This window comes from Hyaloscypha bicolor (genome assembly GCF_002865645.1).
Source record: "Hyaloscypha bicolor E unplaced genomic scaffold K444scaffold_116, whole genome shotgun sequence".
In the NCBI taxonomy this organism is placed as follows: domain Eukaryota; kingdom Fungi; phylum Ascomycota; class Leotiomycetes; order Helotiales; family Hyaloscyphaceae; genus Hyaloscypha; species Hyaloscypha bicolor.
In genome coordinates, this window is record NW_020194618.1 from 155,053 (window position 1) to 168,775 (window position 13,723).

The window sequence follows — 13,723 nt, forward strand, 5'->3', positions numbered from 1 at the left end:
CATGGACAGAATACAACCTGTCATAGACCACGATGTAGAAATGAGAGACCTGATAATAATACTCTTGAAACATCATAATCCTTCCGACCTAGTAATTATAATGGCATCCGGTCTAATTACCACCGCAAGCTGGAGCTTCTCGTTCCGATGATAATATTTTCAGCTTGCCTGATTGCCTTTCGCTGACTAGGCAACAAAGCCCTGTCATCATGGAAGCTCTGCTCTCGAACATGTATGTTCTGTTCCGAGGCCCGGGAGGATCGGGATCCTTTCAATCTTGGTATAGTCTTGGAGTCGTAGTTCGCAGCTCTGTTCTCATCGCTTGCCTCTAGCAGTTCCGGCGGGAAACCATCATATGGCTTTTTCCGTCCCCCGTCCTCGATAGTATTCAAATCACGGGAAAGGGAAGTTTCGTGCTGTCCTTGTTCGCTAGGTGGAACGGGGAACGCATTATACAGCGTCGAAATTCCTTCCTCATTTTCCTCCTCAGAAGAATCAATCACGATAAGATTGCTGCTCATCTCACAGTCAGGGTCTCTCGCAAATTCGGTCTCGCCATCAATACTCCCATCAAAATCAAATATGGACACGTCCTGGCCATCCAGACAAGGCTCGGGACAGTCCTCAGTGGGTGTAGGAGTCAATGATGGAGCCAGCATGATCAGTTCAGACGCCGCCTGTTTGGCTTCCTCTGATCTCTCGTAACTTTCAGTGTTTCTCCCAAAAGGAGTAACACGACGTAATATTGGAAGTACTGGAGCGGCACTGACAGGTCTCATTGCCTGCTTTCTAGCACCGGATCCCAAGGAACTTCTGGTCTTTCGAGATGGCAAGCTGCTCGTCTGGGTAGGAGAATAAGGGGTGCCTGGGCAGGTTGAAGCTGATGTGTTTGCGAACTCTGCCAAGTCTTCCGTGGTCATCATGCTCAGCATGATTGCCGGATAGATGGAAGAATCAGAATTTTGAGTACCATGGAAGCCCCCTTGACTATTTTGAGTGTATGAGCTCTCAATGAAGTCTTTCCGTGACTTTTGCGCTCGCATACTGGAACTGCTGCTGGTGTCACAACTGCGTTCATCTGCGCCATCCAGATTCGCTGGGTATTCGTTCTCTGAAGGTTTGCGTTTGCGAAGCTGGTTTGGATGGCTAGACTTTTCGAAAGAGATAGGACCTTTCGAGTGTTTGATTGGGATGGTGCTGTTTGGGGCTATGCCACCGATAACAGGTCTCGGGGAATAATCACCGGCTTTCTTGCACTTGGTTGGTGGAGTTGAAGTAGGGCGATCGAAGAAGTCGTTTTCGTCACAACTGGTTTTCTGGAGAATCGTATCAATGATATCTTCGAACGTAACGATTCCAACAGGCTTGGGACAGCGGATTCCGTGGATTCTATGGCGTCTGAGTAGGCTATCATTAGCACTCAACTGGGCAGCTTCAAGATAATCGACTGTCCAATCGAATTTCGACTTGGATGCTTTCAATTTTGTTTTGATATGATTGTTGGTTCTCTGAGTGCCTGTCCAGCGTGTGGTCCGCCCCTCCCACTCGTCGTTCAAAACGAGTCGTGGCTGTTTAGGTGCGGCAGGGACAACAACGGCCATCCTGAAGAAGGTCAATTCTGTGTTCTAGAGTTGAAGTATTCAGGTTCACCTGGCCATTCCAAGTTGAAACATGTTCAAAAGCTCGTAAGCCGAAATGTCATCTCTGACAATAGGCAGTGGATACAGCGGTAAATCCTTGACAAGTAAAGGCTCATCCTCGTTGCGTTTGCCGTTGATGTCGATGCCAATGAGGTTCTCGTCAAAGTCAGCCTTCGTACTTGTGCCCATGAAACAAGATCATATACCTTGATATGGAGGAATCCAAAGATCTTCCTCCCATTCCAGTCCGATAACTCGACTGCCTCTTTATATTCTCCATCTCCAGGCTCGCCAATAACGGGTATTCTGCTGTATGACCACATTCTGACCTTCTTGATAAATGCCTTGTCGACCTTCTCATTAATGTTGATAACTTTGACCACGTGCCATTGCACGATCAACCCGTGTACTACGACAAGATCTGCTTTCTCGGCGTCTCTCTCACTTTCGCCTGAGCTTGGACGTGGAAGCGAATGAATTTCACCTCCAACTTTTCTCGAATCGAGATTCAAAGCTCCAAGCATGATTCGGCTTGCATCTTGTCCCAGCTTGCCACCGTTCTTCTCCGAACGCTCGTGATGTTTGATAAGAGTACCCAGATCGTCGTTGTTGAAGATAAGATATTTGTCTTTTTGGGACTTGCAAGAAAACTGATCCAGCAACCAAGCAAGTGGCCAGCTTATGATTGCGGTAAGGAACATGCATCCCCAGATGAGTGGCCAGCAATAGTAGCCCCATGAGATAGCTTGTCGAGGAATGAAGTATTGAGGAAGGATCTCGGCGAAGATGGCGAGTAGGCATGTAGAGACAAGGATAGGAACCCAGATCTGAGGTCCATGGTAGAGAGTCGATATAACGAATGGAAAGGTTTCGCCACATAGGACTGCGCATATGATGAGAGAGCCTAAAATGTTAGCAGAGGCACTTGATATCCGTCGGTACTACTCACATAGCATCCAAGTACCACGACGCTTCATTCCAAAGACCATACATGCTTGTCTCCTGAAAGTTTGTCAGCTTGGTTAATTCTTGCACCAAGAGTAGCCTCATACCTTTCTCTGGGTGTTCCCGTAACACATCTCAGCTGCAGCAATGTCGCATCGAGACCACAGACTCCTAATGTCAAGCCAGCGAATAGTGCACATAAGATCAATAACGCTGCTGCGAGAATAGTCATCCCAATCCATGCCCCATGATGGAATCTCGCGATGCCATAGGGTTTCGTTTCGATGAGTACTCTGCCAGTTGGGTCGGTAACATTTCGAGGGAAAATGCCATGCCCAGGTGTGTAGAGCCAAGGACATGAATCGGCAGAATGGGGGTAGAGAACGCATCGAGCTGTAATGTCACGGATATGGTGCGTGGCTCCAGATCCATAGCTATTATCCCCGGCAGCAGTAATGGAAGAAACATCCCCATTGGGAGCGGAGCCGCCCGTGGAGTTCGAGGAGAAGCGGTTGCCCATTTTGTCGGCCTGTGAGGTGACGGGGTTGCTTCGTAAACGTATCAATGTCTTGAGGATGCTGTTTGCTAGAATTCTTGTAGAGATATGTAAGACTATTGCAACTCAATGTGAGAAGAAGAATGGTAAATTGATTTGGAGAGGACTCGCCACTTAGCAATTTTCTTAGCACGGCGTCTCACTGACATGGCAGGAACGACCTGCGTGCAAAAAGTGCGAGTAGCATGGAAAATGACTGGGAAACTCTCCATCAAACGGAAGGAGCGTAGAAGAGACTGAGACGAGAGACGAAATTCGTATTCAGAACACAGAATGCACGCTTTTTCACGCATCTGAACGCCATCTATAATACATAATATTGAGAACTACAGTGACGAGGAAGATTCATCATCTCAAGAACGAGATCGCTCAACCCAACGCCCCATAGTTAGCCCCCCAATGCATGTAAGATCCATGGCCAGAAATCATTAGCTCGAATGTCAACTTATAGTTCGAAGATATCGAGAGAAAGTTAAGGGTTCTGAAGACCTTACTCTGGCCGTGGTCGTTTGGCTCCGTGTGGATTTTGCCAATCACCTCCGGCTGGTTGATTTTGTTGGAAGAAAGCCGGGTTGAAGTGGGGTTGCATGCCCTGGAATCCACCAGCATCTGCTTGTCATCAGCTACAGCTTTAATGGCTTTGCTAGAACCGGTTTCGGAGTACAGTCCAGCGGAAGTGGTATACAAGTGTTCGGCACATCCCTCGAGTAATTTATAAAGGAGTGAAACTTACTTGGCATCATCTGGCTCATATTCATTGGCATACCGCCCATACCTCCAGCCATTCCACCCATCGGCATACCTCCCATGGGCATTCCGCCCATCATATTATTCATGCCCCCTCTGCCTCTCATTCCAGGACCGCCTCGCATGCCACCCATCATGCCACCACGATTATTGAATCCTCCGAAGTTTCCGCCCATCGGGTTTCCAGGGAAGCCTCCCATGGGAGCATTGAAACCACCGCCCATGTTGCCCATACCAGGATTGAAGGAATTATTTCGGTTGAAGTTGTTCATGTTGTTGTTCATATTGCCGCGATTGTTATAAGCAGCGCCTCGTCCACGGAAATTCCCCCCGAAATTCCCTCCTGAGTTACCACGATCATTGTTATATCCTCCAGAAGGTGCTCGATTAGTTTGACCATCCTTGCCAGCTCGCATAGGGGCATCTTTCGGCAGTGTTCGGAAGGGATTGATGTTAGGATTCGAGTATGTAACTGAATGTTTCTTCGCATACGGAACCCCTTCTCCAAAGGCATCGATCTGTCGTTTGGCCGCAGTGGCTGCTTGTTGCGATGTGAACTCAACATACGCTTGTCTGTGATAGAAATCAGATTAGCCATGCGATCTCCGGGAGAAAGATTGGATCTTGAACGCACCCTTTGCTTTTGCCATTGACTTTGTGCTCCGAGAATGTGATGTCCTTCAATTCATCCTCAACCCGCGCTTGATTGACCCAGCCACGAACATCATCGTCGGTGTTCCACCAGTGCAGATCTGAGATCAGCAACGCAGTTGTCGCTCCAGGGTCAACATCTCGATCATCAGAACCTTCTTTTCTCTTGACACCTTGCTGTTGTGGGGCTTGCTTGGGGATAGTGAGGATATCAGCTCCGGACTCATCGGTGCTCTTGATCTTTTGCTGCTCGCTCATCGACTGGTCTCGTATATCGTTACCGGTCTTGATGTCGACGTAATCATCTTCTTGCTCTTCTTCATGCTTCTGTCCATTGGCTTCGGCAGCGTGGCCATTTACTGATTCAAGACCGTCGATATTCATGTCGCCTTCTTCATCTTCTTTCAAAGTGCCTTCTGTCTCCTGTTCGGTGTTGGTGTCGCCATAGATGTCGATGTCGAACTCGTCGTCAGCCATGGTGAATGTGGTAGTCGCCAAGAACACCTAGAATCTTCAATTATTGACCCTGCGGAGAAGAACTTGAATCTTCAAAGTGTTGATATTCTTCTGTATTGTCTTGATATTAACAGTAATTGGATTCTGTGAGCTAAGGACAACTGAGATCAGCGCTGGAAACATGGGAGCAGCCTACTGAGTCTCGACGCGCGGACGTCGACCAACTTCGCGATACATGGGATAGAATACAAATACGTACACTCCTGAAACCAAATTGAACTGAGCTCAAGTCTGATAGCCTTCTTTGGCAGATGCAGACACAATGGAGATGGAAGATGAAGCTCTATGCTTGCAATCTTGAAGATCCGTTCCGTACAGGGAACTTTGAATGTGAATATTCTCTGAAGTGAGCGAATTCCAGAAGTCCCAAATTGTAACAACAGCCTCGAATTGAAAAGTGAAATCGTGGTAAGAAGAGCACAGCCAAATCCCCCTTCTTCGCACAACCTGACCAGAGCCTCGCCGACCAATTCACCTCCTAGAAAAGATCGCGCACTGTCGAGTAGAGTTGCGAGAGGCAAGTCGCAGATGGCGCGCAGGTTGGTGAATGAAGGACTAAGAGAATTCCGTCGTTGGTTGAGAGTGACGAGTTCACGATCCAGGTCGGGGGGAGCTGGCCGCCTGAGCTGAGCTTTCTATTCGGCTTAGCGCCAAAGGTAAACCCCGTCTCCACGTGACGAAATCTGGCCTCGTCCATCCGCCTCCTTTCAAATTTGGAGAGCTTTCGATGGGTTTCTCAAGACCACGGTTTCCTCAGAACAGCCACCGCACTCTTCACCTCTTCGACCACCCTCCTTCGAGCTTCCAAAGAATCTAGATTTTGCCCTACGATACTACCCCTAATTCCATCTTCCTCCCAATACCAACCCCACAATCGCAACCATGTCCGACCAAATCCAAGAATTCCTCGACATCCCAAGGGATTTCTTCAAAGAAGGCACGCAATTCCTGAACAGATGCACAAAGCGTACGAAGCCCCTTTCTCCGCCCCCTATCTGCAGCTCAAACTGTTGTTTGCGGGTTCAGGTTTTAAGAATTGGACACGAGACCTAATCATTGAAAGCGCATCTGCTGACTATTATCTTCCACAGCTGATCGACGCGAATTCATTAAGATTAGTCAAGCCGTTGGAGTTGGATTCCTTGTAATGGGCGCAGTTGGTTATCTTGTGAAATTAAGTACGTTCCCCTGATATCTGTGTTGCAATAGAGCCGTCCATTGATGCTTCTGCAGTACACATTCCTGTCAATAATGTTCTGGTGGGCGGCGCTTAGGAAATGGGGCGAGGGGTTTGAATTAGTTGGATGCGCGAGGTTTGGAGGGCAGTTCCGGAGAAGGACGTTGAATGGTAGGCGCATCTGGTCATGCCATTTGGCGTGTATTATATTGGGCTGGGTTTGTGTGGCATAGCACTGGGGCCTGGCTAGGAAAAGAGAATATACTTGCTTTCAAGCGTGAGCCTTGCTTTAAGGTTCCTCCGGTTTGCGCTATTGGTTATGGTGTCCATGTGTCGGAGAGTCCCTGAGTGTTCTGCTTAGAAAATCGAAGAGTTTCTAAGAGACCTCGGTATAGTGGCCGGAAGGTGAGTCTTGATGGTGTCTTGCTTCTTGCAAGGAAGCTCTGGAGGAGGTTATCCATGAGACGGAGGAGGAGGACTTTGCCATATTTTTTTCTGGGGGGGATCGACTGTCCGAGTGGACTTCTAAGGAAAAATTGAGGTTACATTCTGAATTACGTCCAAATACCCCGACCTACCTAATCAACCACCCTATTCCAACAACTTGCTGAAATTCATATTCTTCTTTATTATGCGCCAGGCGCCTTAGTCGGATTCGCTATACCTCCAACGACGATGCCCACTTCCCACCCATAGGTCTCCGTCCTCAAACTCTACTTCTCGAAGAACTCGAAGTAAATGCAAAGACGGACGGTTGTAAGCCGCTCTTATATGACCATGAATACGTACCCTCGTCATGGTGTCGGTATCTGAAGAGGCTCCCAGCTAATCCCTTCGTAAGTATCATGTGCCCGAAATCAGCAAAGACAGGCGCACCCAAAGACGCAAGGACATCAGAGAAGGATAATATGACCTTAACTCAGAGAGGAACCTTGCCAGCCGAAGGATATATCTTCGATTTGGTATAACGACTGCTTTTCCGTCGTGGAGGTTGGGTCTGTGTCCATCTCTTTAGCAAGGGGGGATGCGGGGAGGGCATCAAGGATGCCAAAGCAACGAATAGGATCAGGCGAAAGCTGAGGCATTACCGCAGCTGCTATTAGGCTACAGTATGTAGAAGTTTCCACTAGGACCTTCCAGATGAAATATCTGGGGGAGGCCGCATCGCACCTGAACAGGCTGGGAAATTTTTCTTTACTTTTGCGGGTATGTCGGCGGAAATATACCGTGACCTGCCACGTTCAGGGGTAAGGTATTACACGGAGGCGATTGGCCCCTGAGCCTCAAAACCCTCACAAAAACGTGGTCCCTATTATGGGGACCCCGCATTTAAGCCGCTCTCCCCACACACATTTGCCTCTGTCAGCACGGGAACCCTCTTCGTTTAATCAACCCTGAACAGGGGCAGAGGAGAGTAAACAAAACTGCCTATCAGCCCGCTTAAAACTGGCCCCTATTACACCTGCTCCCTCTGGGCCTGAATATAAATCCATTAAACGAACGATTATCCATCGACGCAGTGGCAGTTTCTTCGAGAGCGCTACAATAAAGTCGGTCAATGCCTGAGCGGATCCCATCCAATCATTATGTTGTACCCCAGAGTGGAGATTAACTATCAAAGTCTTCCATCTTCGGCAATCACTCCCACCGGCACTGTAACTACCTATTACGCCAGAAGCTAAGTCGTTTACAGAAAACTTATAAGCATGTCACACCATTCCTCCCTTCGACTCCTTCATCTCTTCTTTTACCGTCTCAGATATCGATAATCGACAACACCAAGAAAGAGTCTTGCCCAGCGTCATCATGTTGGTCCAACTCGCCGCAACCGCGGTGCCGACGCACAACGCCGCTGCACAAGGAAATATGCTTCGTTTCGCCTGTTCACAGCTGGTTGTCGACCGTGTCGACCCCATCGTCTAACCAGGAACACCATCCGCAGCGCATCTTCATCAGATCGTTGGAGGGAACTCGTTCAACTTGACCATGGACCCGGCAACCCACGATCTCCCCGGCCTGTCCCCCTGCACATCTTGCTCATTCAAGGAGGACTTCTCCAACTACCGGACAGTAGTTATGTTTTTTTAAGTCAAAAAATAGCACTTATACACGAGTCTCTCAAGTCGGAAATGGAGAGCCACAATGTCAACTTGATAACAAGGATGGTCTCAATGTTTATTATATCCCCAGCGGCAAGGTTACGGCATTCAAGCCAATAAACGATTCTCATCAGATACGGATGGGGTTCGTGTTAATATGATTGCCGGAAGCGCCGTCGACTCAAACAACGCCAAGGTAAATAAGCAGGCAATTTGCCATCGTTGTTGGATATCCACGAACGACAACAACTTTGTGGGAGGTGCTCCTTGCTCCAGTAGCGACACCGTGGATATCCCGGCGGATCCTAAGTGCAAAATGATCCATTAAACAATTATTTTCCCAACGTAAGTTGCACGCTTACTCCGACTTTTCTCGCATAAATGACTCACACCCAACTCAGATGCTGGGACGGCAAGAACCTCGATTCGCCAGACCACACCTCCCACGTCGCTTACTCAGAGGCTACGCCAGCGGAGGTGGTGCTTGCCCCCAGCCTTCCCGGTCAAGCTTCCTCAAATCATGTATGAGTTCACGTGGAACGGTTCGACGTTCACGGACAAGAGCCAATGGCCCATGGATTCGAACCTATTCGTCTACAGCATGAACTGGGGGCAAGGACTCCCCAACCATTGGATCTCCTGTCATGCAAGCTAACATTTTATTAGCGGAGCTGCAGCACATGGCGATTACGTCTTCGGCTGGAAGAACAACCTCAACTGGCGATGGACAATGCCTGCAACCTCGACAAAAGATTGTACGAAGGCAGGAATCCACAAGCACACTTCTCCTCAATATAACGCATGCACCAAGCAACAAATGGTACCAGTGACCGTCGATGGATGTAAGTTGAAACAGCCTCCCCATAATACAACCAAAGAACACCACTAACCATGACGGATTTAGGGATCAAGGCCCTTCCACTAGGTAACAAGGCCGTCAAGGCTTAAGTGCTTCACTCTTTTAATGCTTTCCTGCGTTAAGTCCCCTTGCCTCATTAACCTATAGAAGTTTCCCTTTGCCATTATCCATCCACCCATCCGACCACGTGGCCCACAAGTGTGCGGTAAGACCCACCAGAGATAGAAGGTGTTGCAGGGAATCTGGGCTCTCCTATATTGTCTGGCAGCTATTTGACAGCATCTTCTCCCGACCAGGCCGAAGTGACAGAGATGGCTTTTAGCTCCGTCTTGTCAAATGACTTTTCAGGGAGCAAGGTTTCGAGCAGACGATACCTGTATGGTACGTTCCACGGTAGTGACATAAGGGCGTCACTTAGCCGCGTGTTGTGTAGAGTATACAATATGGAGGTTAAACGGAACAACGCTGGCGAGACTCAAGATAGCCTGCCGAGAAGCGCGGCCTGGCCATCAAGAAACAGGTCTCGAGAGAGTGCAAGATCGTGGCACAGATGAAATAGAAGCACAGAACAGATGGTGTAATTGCGTGTATATCACGAATGTCATCCAATTCCAAATGTGCGTTGCCGGACTCCGGGGTCGCGCTTGGCTCTTCATGAATAGCCTGTAAACGTTTGCGGGACTCGAAATCCCAGATGGAAACTTCCCACTATCGGCGTGTTTCACACGAACAGCCAGAAGTGGCCCTGACAAAACCCAGGCATGTCCGGTAATTTCACGATTGTAAAGGCAGAGGGAGGGTAAACGTTCGGATGAAGAAGATTCCAGACGGGAATACTAGAAAGAAGCGATTGGGACTTGCAAGCAACTTTGCCAGGGCTATTTCGAGATGACGGCCCTTCTGGGTACGTCCACTTGGAAAAGTAGACCTTGAAGCACTAGATGGATGAAAGTTATTCCTCAAAATCGAACCAGACACGCGACCTCCTTTCTATAAAAACCTTCCTCCAAGCCTATATTCAGCTCCGCTAAAGCCTAAGTATGTTCAAGAATGTATGTATTGTGCACCAGCACCAAAACAGGTGGCTTATAAGCCTAGGGATATCATCGAATCAAATTCCATGCAATGCACATCCCAAGATACGCCGTGGCCTAGCCGAAACGGCCGAGTCTATCAAGTGAAGTCTAATGAGTGTTCCAATCTTCTTGTTCTTTTGTCGATTTTGCGAGTGTCCTGCTGGGTGGCCTATTCATCGTACCAGAACCCTGGGTAACGGGGGAGTTAGCATTGCTAGATTAAGATTGTTTCGGGAGAGGATATTGTCTTAGGAGAAAGTCGTGAAACAGCCCGTAATAGGAAAGGGTTTCTCCCCCAACACCTACAGGGCTCTTCGTTAGCCTTTCGCTTGCTGGTATTCTCGAAAGGGAGACGTGGCATGCCATCTTCGGGAGCGGAGGTGTAGTGATACGCCGCGTTCAAAGTGTCGACTTGAAGTTCTGCTTTCCTTGGGTACGCTTGGTGCTCATAGATGCCGAATATCAAGATTATGCTGTTGAATTGTGAGTAAAGCATCAAAGGTCAAGGAGGAGTCATCACTTACGCAAATATAACTGCAAAGCTAAGACAACGTTGTGCTCGTCGCGTGGGCCACGAGAAGGTCGTTTGCTCATATTGCTTTAGACGCATATCGAGATAACGGAAGGAAAGGTATTGATTCAGATGTAGGGAGAAATCAAACGTCTCCTGGGTATATGTTGCAACGCAAAGGAAGGTCGTCTGAAATCAGGGCCCGCCCAAAGAGAAAGGAGTGTGTTGAGAGTGAAAAGCCGGAGCCGACTTTCCGGAAGAGCTGAAGATCCATCGCGAGGGAGAGGCTCAACGGGTACTTGAAGAGATCCCGCATTCTAGATCCCGCGTCGATCCCCCGGCGGCCATGAAGCACCTTCCTTGGTTGTAACGTGAGTCGAAATAGGAGGGCCGGGATCCGCCGGACTTTGAAACTCGGTTCGTGTTGGATTGATGGAATAAGCTTAACCGCAACGTGAAACGCTTCAAGTGCAGGCATATCGTCTTTTTATAGGATCATTGTTCGCACAATGATATCGGCGCGAGAACCCGAGATGAGGTGATGAGCAAGGTGGAGCGTGTGGGGTTTGCGATTGCCCTGGAGAAGCGGTTTGCCCTGAGGAAGACCGTGGAGTTGGGATGCTCGTGGTTTTGAAGCATGATACTCCCATGTCTTTCGTTCAAAGATCGCAGCGCCATGTTTGACGATGACATACTGCTGTCGCTTGGCGCCTTCAAGATCTAATCTTGGCAGAGAGCGCAAAGCACGAAGCGAAAAAGGAAAGCTCATGTTTGATACTTGCTGAAATCGAGGACTTTGCGGTTGAGCCGGGACGCGCACGACGCTGTCCACGTCTAGAGACCGGACCAAACTCAAGGCTTCTTGGACTTCCTGAAGGTTGCATGGCTGAGACAAATAATGCGATTGCGAACAAGGATGAGAATGAAAATAGGCAGATGGGAAATGTTTTCCCGGTGGGATCTCACCTCTCACGCCTTTTTCCCAGCCACCTCTCCCAACAGCCAGGAGTCCTCATCTTCACGCAATCACTGCTCACAACCAGTCACCCAACCAACCGATCGACGTGTTGTACCCCTTCTCTCCGCCACTTACGCCTAAGCCGATGCAATGCAACATAGTAACGTTCCTCGCTCGTTGTGTGCCAGCTCTGACAGACAACCTCGGGCAAAGGGGGCCTCGGGGCTTATCGATAGAGAAAAGTTTCGTCTCGGCAACACAGCAGACCAGAACCGATGGATGGATGGATGGATGCCTTGACCAGCTCCAGCATAATCTGACCGCGCGAGGATTGATTACTCACAACTCTCCTCCCCCAACCCATTGATGTTTCTCTAGACCTCCTGTCCCTCTGGCAACAGCCAGCAACCTCCCGTCATGTCTGCGGATACGACGCAGACGGACGAGCTGTCTCGTGTGCGGAGCAACGATGTGCCAGCCAGCCCCTCCTCTAGCTCGAAGCCCCTCCGCATGCGAACGAACACTGCGGAGATAGACAGCACCATCACACATCCTGGATCTGTGAAGATAAACGTCACCGGGGCATTCATCGTTGATCAGGACTCGAGCTCACCGACAAATGTGAATGGGAGCACGAACGGGGGCAGTCATGACACAAAGGATATCAGATTACCGAACCACACCGCAGTGGTCAGCCATATTGCGGTGGATGTATGCTTCTATCCTCTATTTTCCACAATCAGGCCCGCTGATGACAATGGCAGATTGGAGGCTCCCTAGCCAAGCTCGTCTACTTCTCCCGAGAACCCAAGTCCCGCGAGCCGGGCGGCCGTCTAAACTTCATGAACTTCGAGACCGACCGAATAGACGACTGCGTAGAGTTCATGAAACAGCTGAAGATCAAGCAGCAGAAGCTCAATGGCTCGAGACCCGGTGAACTGTGTGTTATGGCGACGGGAGGGGGGGCATACAAGTACTATGACAAGATACGCGAGGCTCTTGGTGTAGATGTGTTACGGGAAGATGAGATGGAATGTCTAATCATTGGTATGTTGACCTTACTACGCCTTTTATCCCATGTTTCCAATTGGTACCATTGCTGATGAACAGGAGATAGGCCTCGATTTCTTCATCACCGAGATCCCCCGCGAAGTCTTCACCTACAGCGAAACAGACCCAATGCACTTCGAAGAACCTCGGTCAGATATCTACCCCTACCTGCTCGTGAACATCGGATCCGGCGTGTCCATGATAAAAGTCTCCGGACCGCGGGCCTACCAACGAGTAGGCGGTACCTCTCTAGGCGGTGGCACACTTTGGGGTCTCCTCTCACTGCTCACAGGCTCGAGGACTTTCGACGAAATGCTGGGTATGGCTGAGCGCGGAGATAATGCGAAGGTCGATATGTTGGTTGGAGATATATATGGTACCGACTATGGAAAAATAGGTTTAAAGAGCAGCACGATTGCAAGCTCATTCGGGAAAGTGTTCCGGATGAAAAGAGAAGCAGAGCGTGAAGCTGAAGACAGCGGTGGCCTTACAAACGGAGACTCCGATCCCCCATCCTCATCACAGACCAACCCTCATCCTTCCTCAGAGACAAAAGCGCCGCCCTTCTCCGCCCCAGACATCTCGCGCTCTCTCCTGTACGCAATCTCCAACAACATCGGGCAAATCGCCTACCTGCAATCTGAAAAACATTCACTCTCAACCATCTACTTTGGCGGGTCTTTCATCCGCGGTCATCGTCAGACGATGAATACACTATCGTATGCTATCAAATTCTGGAGTAATGGCGAGAAGAAGGCGTATTTTCTAAGGCATGAGGGGTATCTTGGCGCGGTTGGCGCATTTTTGAAGAGGCAGCCGAGAAATTGGGGGAGAAGGGGGAGTTTTGAGGAGAGTGGAGGTTTGGGGCTGGATAGAGAGTATCCATCTCCGGGTGTGGGATGAAAAGAGCCAAGAGAAGACGTTGCATAATGAGATGG

The 13,723-nt window shown here is 49.3% G+C and overlaps 5 protein-coding genes across 5 annotated transcripts; 3 read left to right on the forward strand and 2 right to left on the reverse strand.

Moving 5' to 3' along the window:
- Positions 1-79: 79 nt before the first annotated feature.
- K444DRAFT_564949 (uncharacterized protein) lies at positions 80-3,066 on the reverse strand. Its single transcript, XM_024877084.1, has 6 exons — positions 2,693-3,066; positions 2,590-2,642; positions 1,847-2,544; positions 1,651-1,796; positions 971-1,602; positions 80-898 (listed from the first exon to the last, which is right to left on the reverse strand). The coding sequence occupies exons 1-6, from the start codon at positions 2,815-2,817 to the stop codon at positions 117-119; spliced, it is 2,436 nt and encodes an 811-aa protein (XP_024734418.1). The 5' UTR covers positions 2,818-3,066; the 3' UTR covers positions 80-116.
- A 565-nt stretch (positions 3,067-3,631) lies between these two features.
- Positions 3,632-5,016, reverse strand: K444DRAFT_533568 (uncharacterized protein; the record flags this gene model as incomplete). Its single annotated transcript, XM_024875162.1, has 3 exons — positions 3,632-3,750; positions 3,875-4,461; positions 4,523-5,016. The coding sequence occupies 3 exons, from the start codon at positions 5,014-5,016 to the stop codon at positions 3,632-3,634; spliced, it is 1,200 nt and encodes a 399-aa protein (XP_024734419.1).
- Positions 5,017-5,937: 921 nt separating this feature from the next.
- K444DRAFT_533465 (secE/sec61-gamma protein) lies at positions 5,938-6,329 on the forward strand (the record flags this gene model as incomplete). The annotated part of the gene is made up of 3 exons (XM_024875156.1): positions 5,938-6,022; positions 6,147-6,233; positions 6,289-6,329. The coding sequence occupies 3 exons, from the start codon at positions 5,938-5,940 to the stop codon at positions 6,327-6,329; spliced, it is 213 nt and encodes a 70-aa protein (XP_024734420.1).
- Positions 6,330-8,038: 1,709 nt separating this feature from the next.
- K444DRAFT_644405 (uncharacterized protein) lies at positions 8,039-9,279 on the forward strand (the record flags this gene model as incomplete). Its single annotated transcript, XM_024884958.1, has 7 exons — positions 8,039-8,149; positions 8,189-8,302; positions 8,423-8,640; positions 8,733-8,811; positions 8,861-8,943; positions 8,998-9,173; positions 9,236-9,279. 7 exons carry the CDS (start codon positions 8,039-8,041, stop codon positions 9,277-9,279), a joined length of 825 nt encoding a protein of 274 aa, XP_024734421.1.
- A 2,873-nt stretch (positions 9,280-12,152) lies between these two features.
- On the forward strand, positions 12,153-13,688 carry K444DRAFT_631714 (fumble-domain-containing protein; the record flags this gene model as incomplete). Its single annotated transcript, XM_024883404.1, has 3 exons — positions 12,153-12,446; positions 12,500-12,782; positions 12,853-13,688. 3 exons carry the CDS (start codon positions 12,153-12,155, stop codon positions 13,686-13,688), a joined length of 1,413 nt encoding a protein of 470 aa, XP_024734422.1.
- Positions 13,689-13,723: the final 35 nt, after the last annotated feature.

Bases quoted from the DNA above. Each gene is read 5' to 3' on its own strand.
- K444DRAFT_564949 (XM_024877084.1), bottom strand. From the start codon at position 2,817: ATGACTATTCTCGCAGCAGCGTTATTGATCTTATGTGCACTATTCGCT. The intron at 1,603-1,650 runs GTGAACCTGAAT...GACCTTCTTCAG, and splicing joins TTTCAACTTGGAATGGCCAG to GATGGCCGTTGTTGTCCCTG. The intron at 899-970 runs GTACTCAAAATT...AAGACTTGGCAG, and splicing joins TAGTCAAGGGGGCTTCCATG to AGTTCGCAAACACATCAGCT.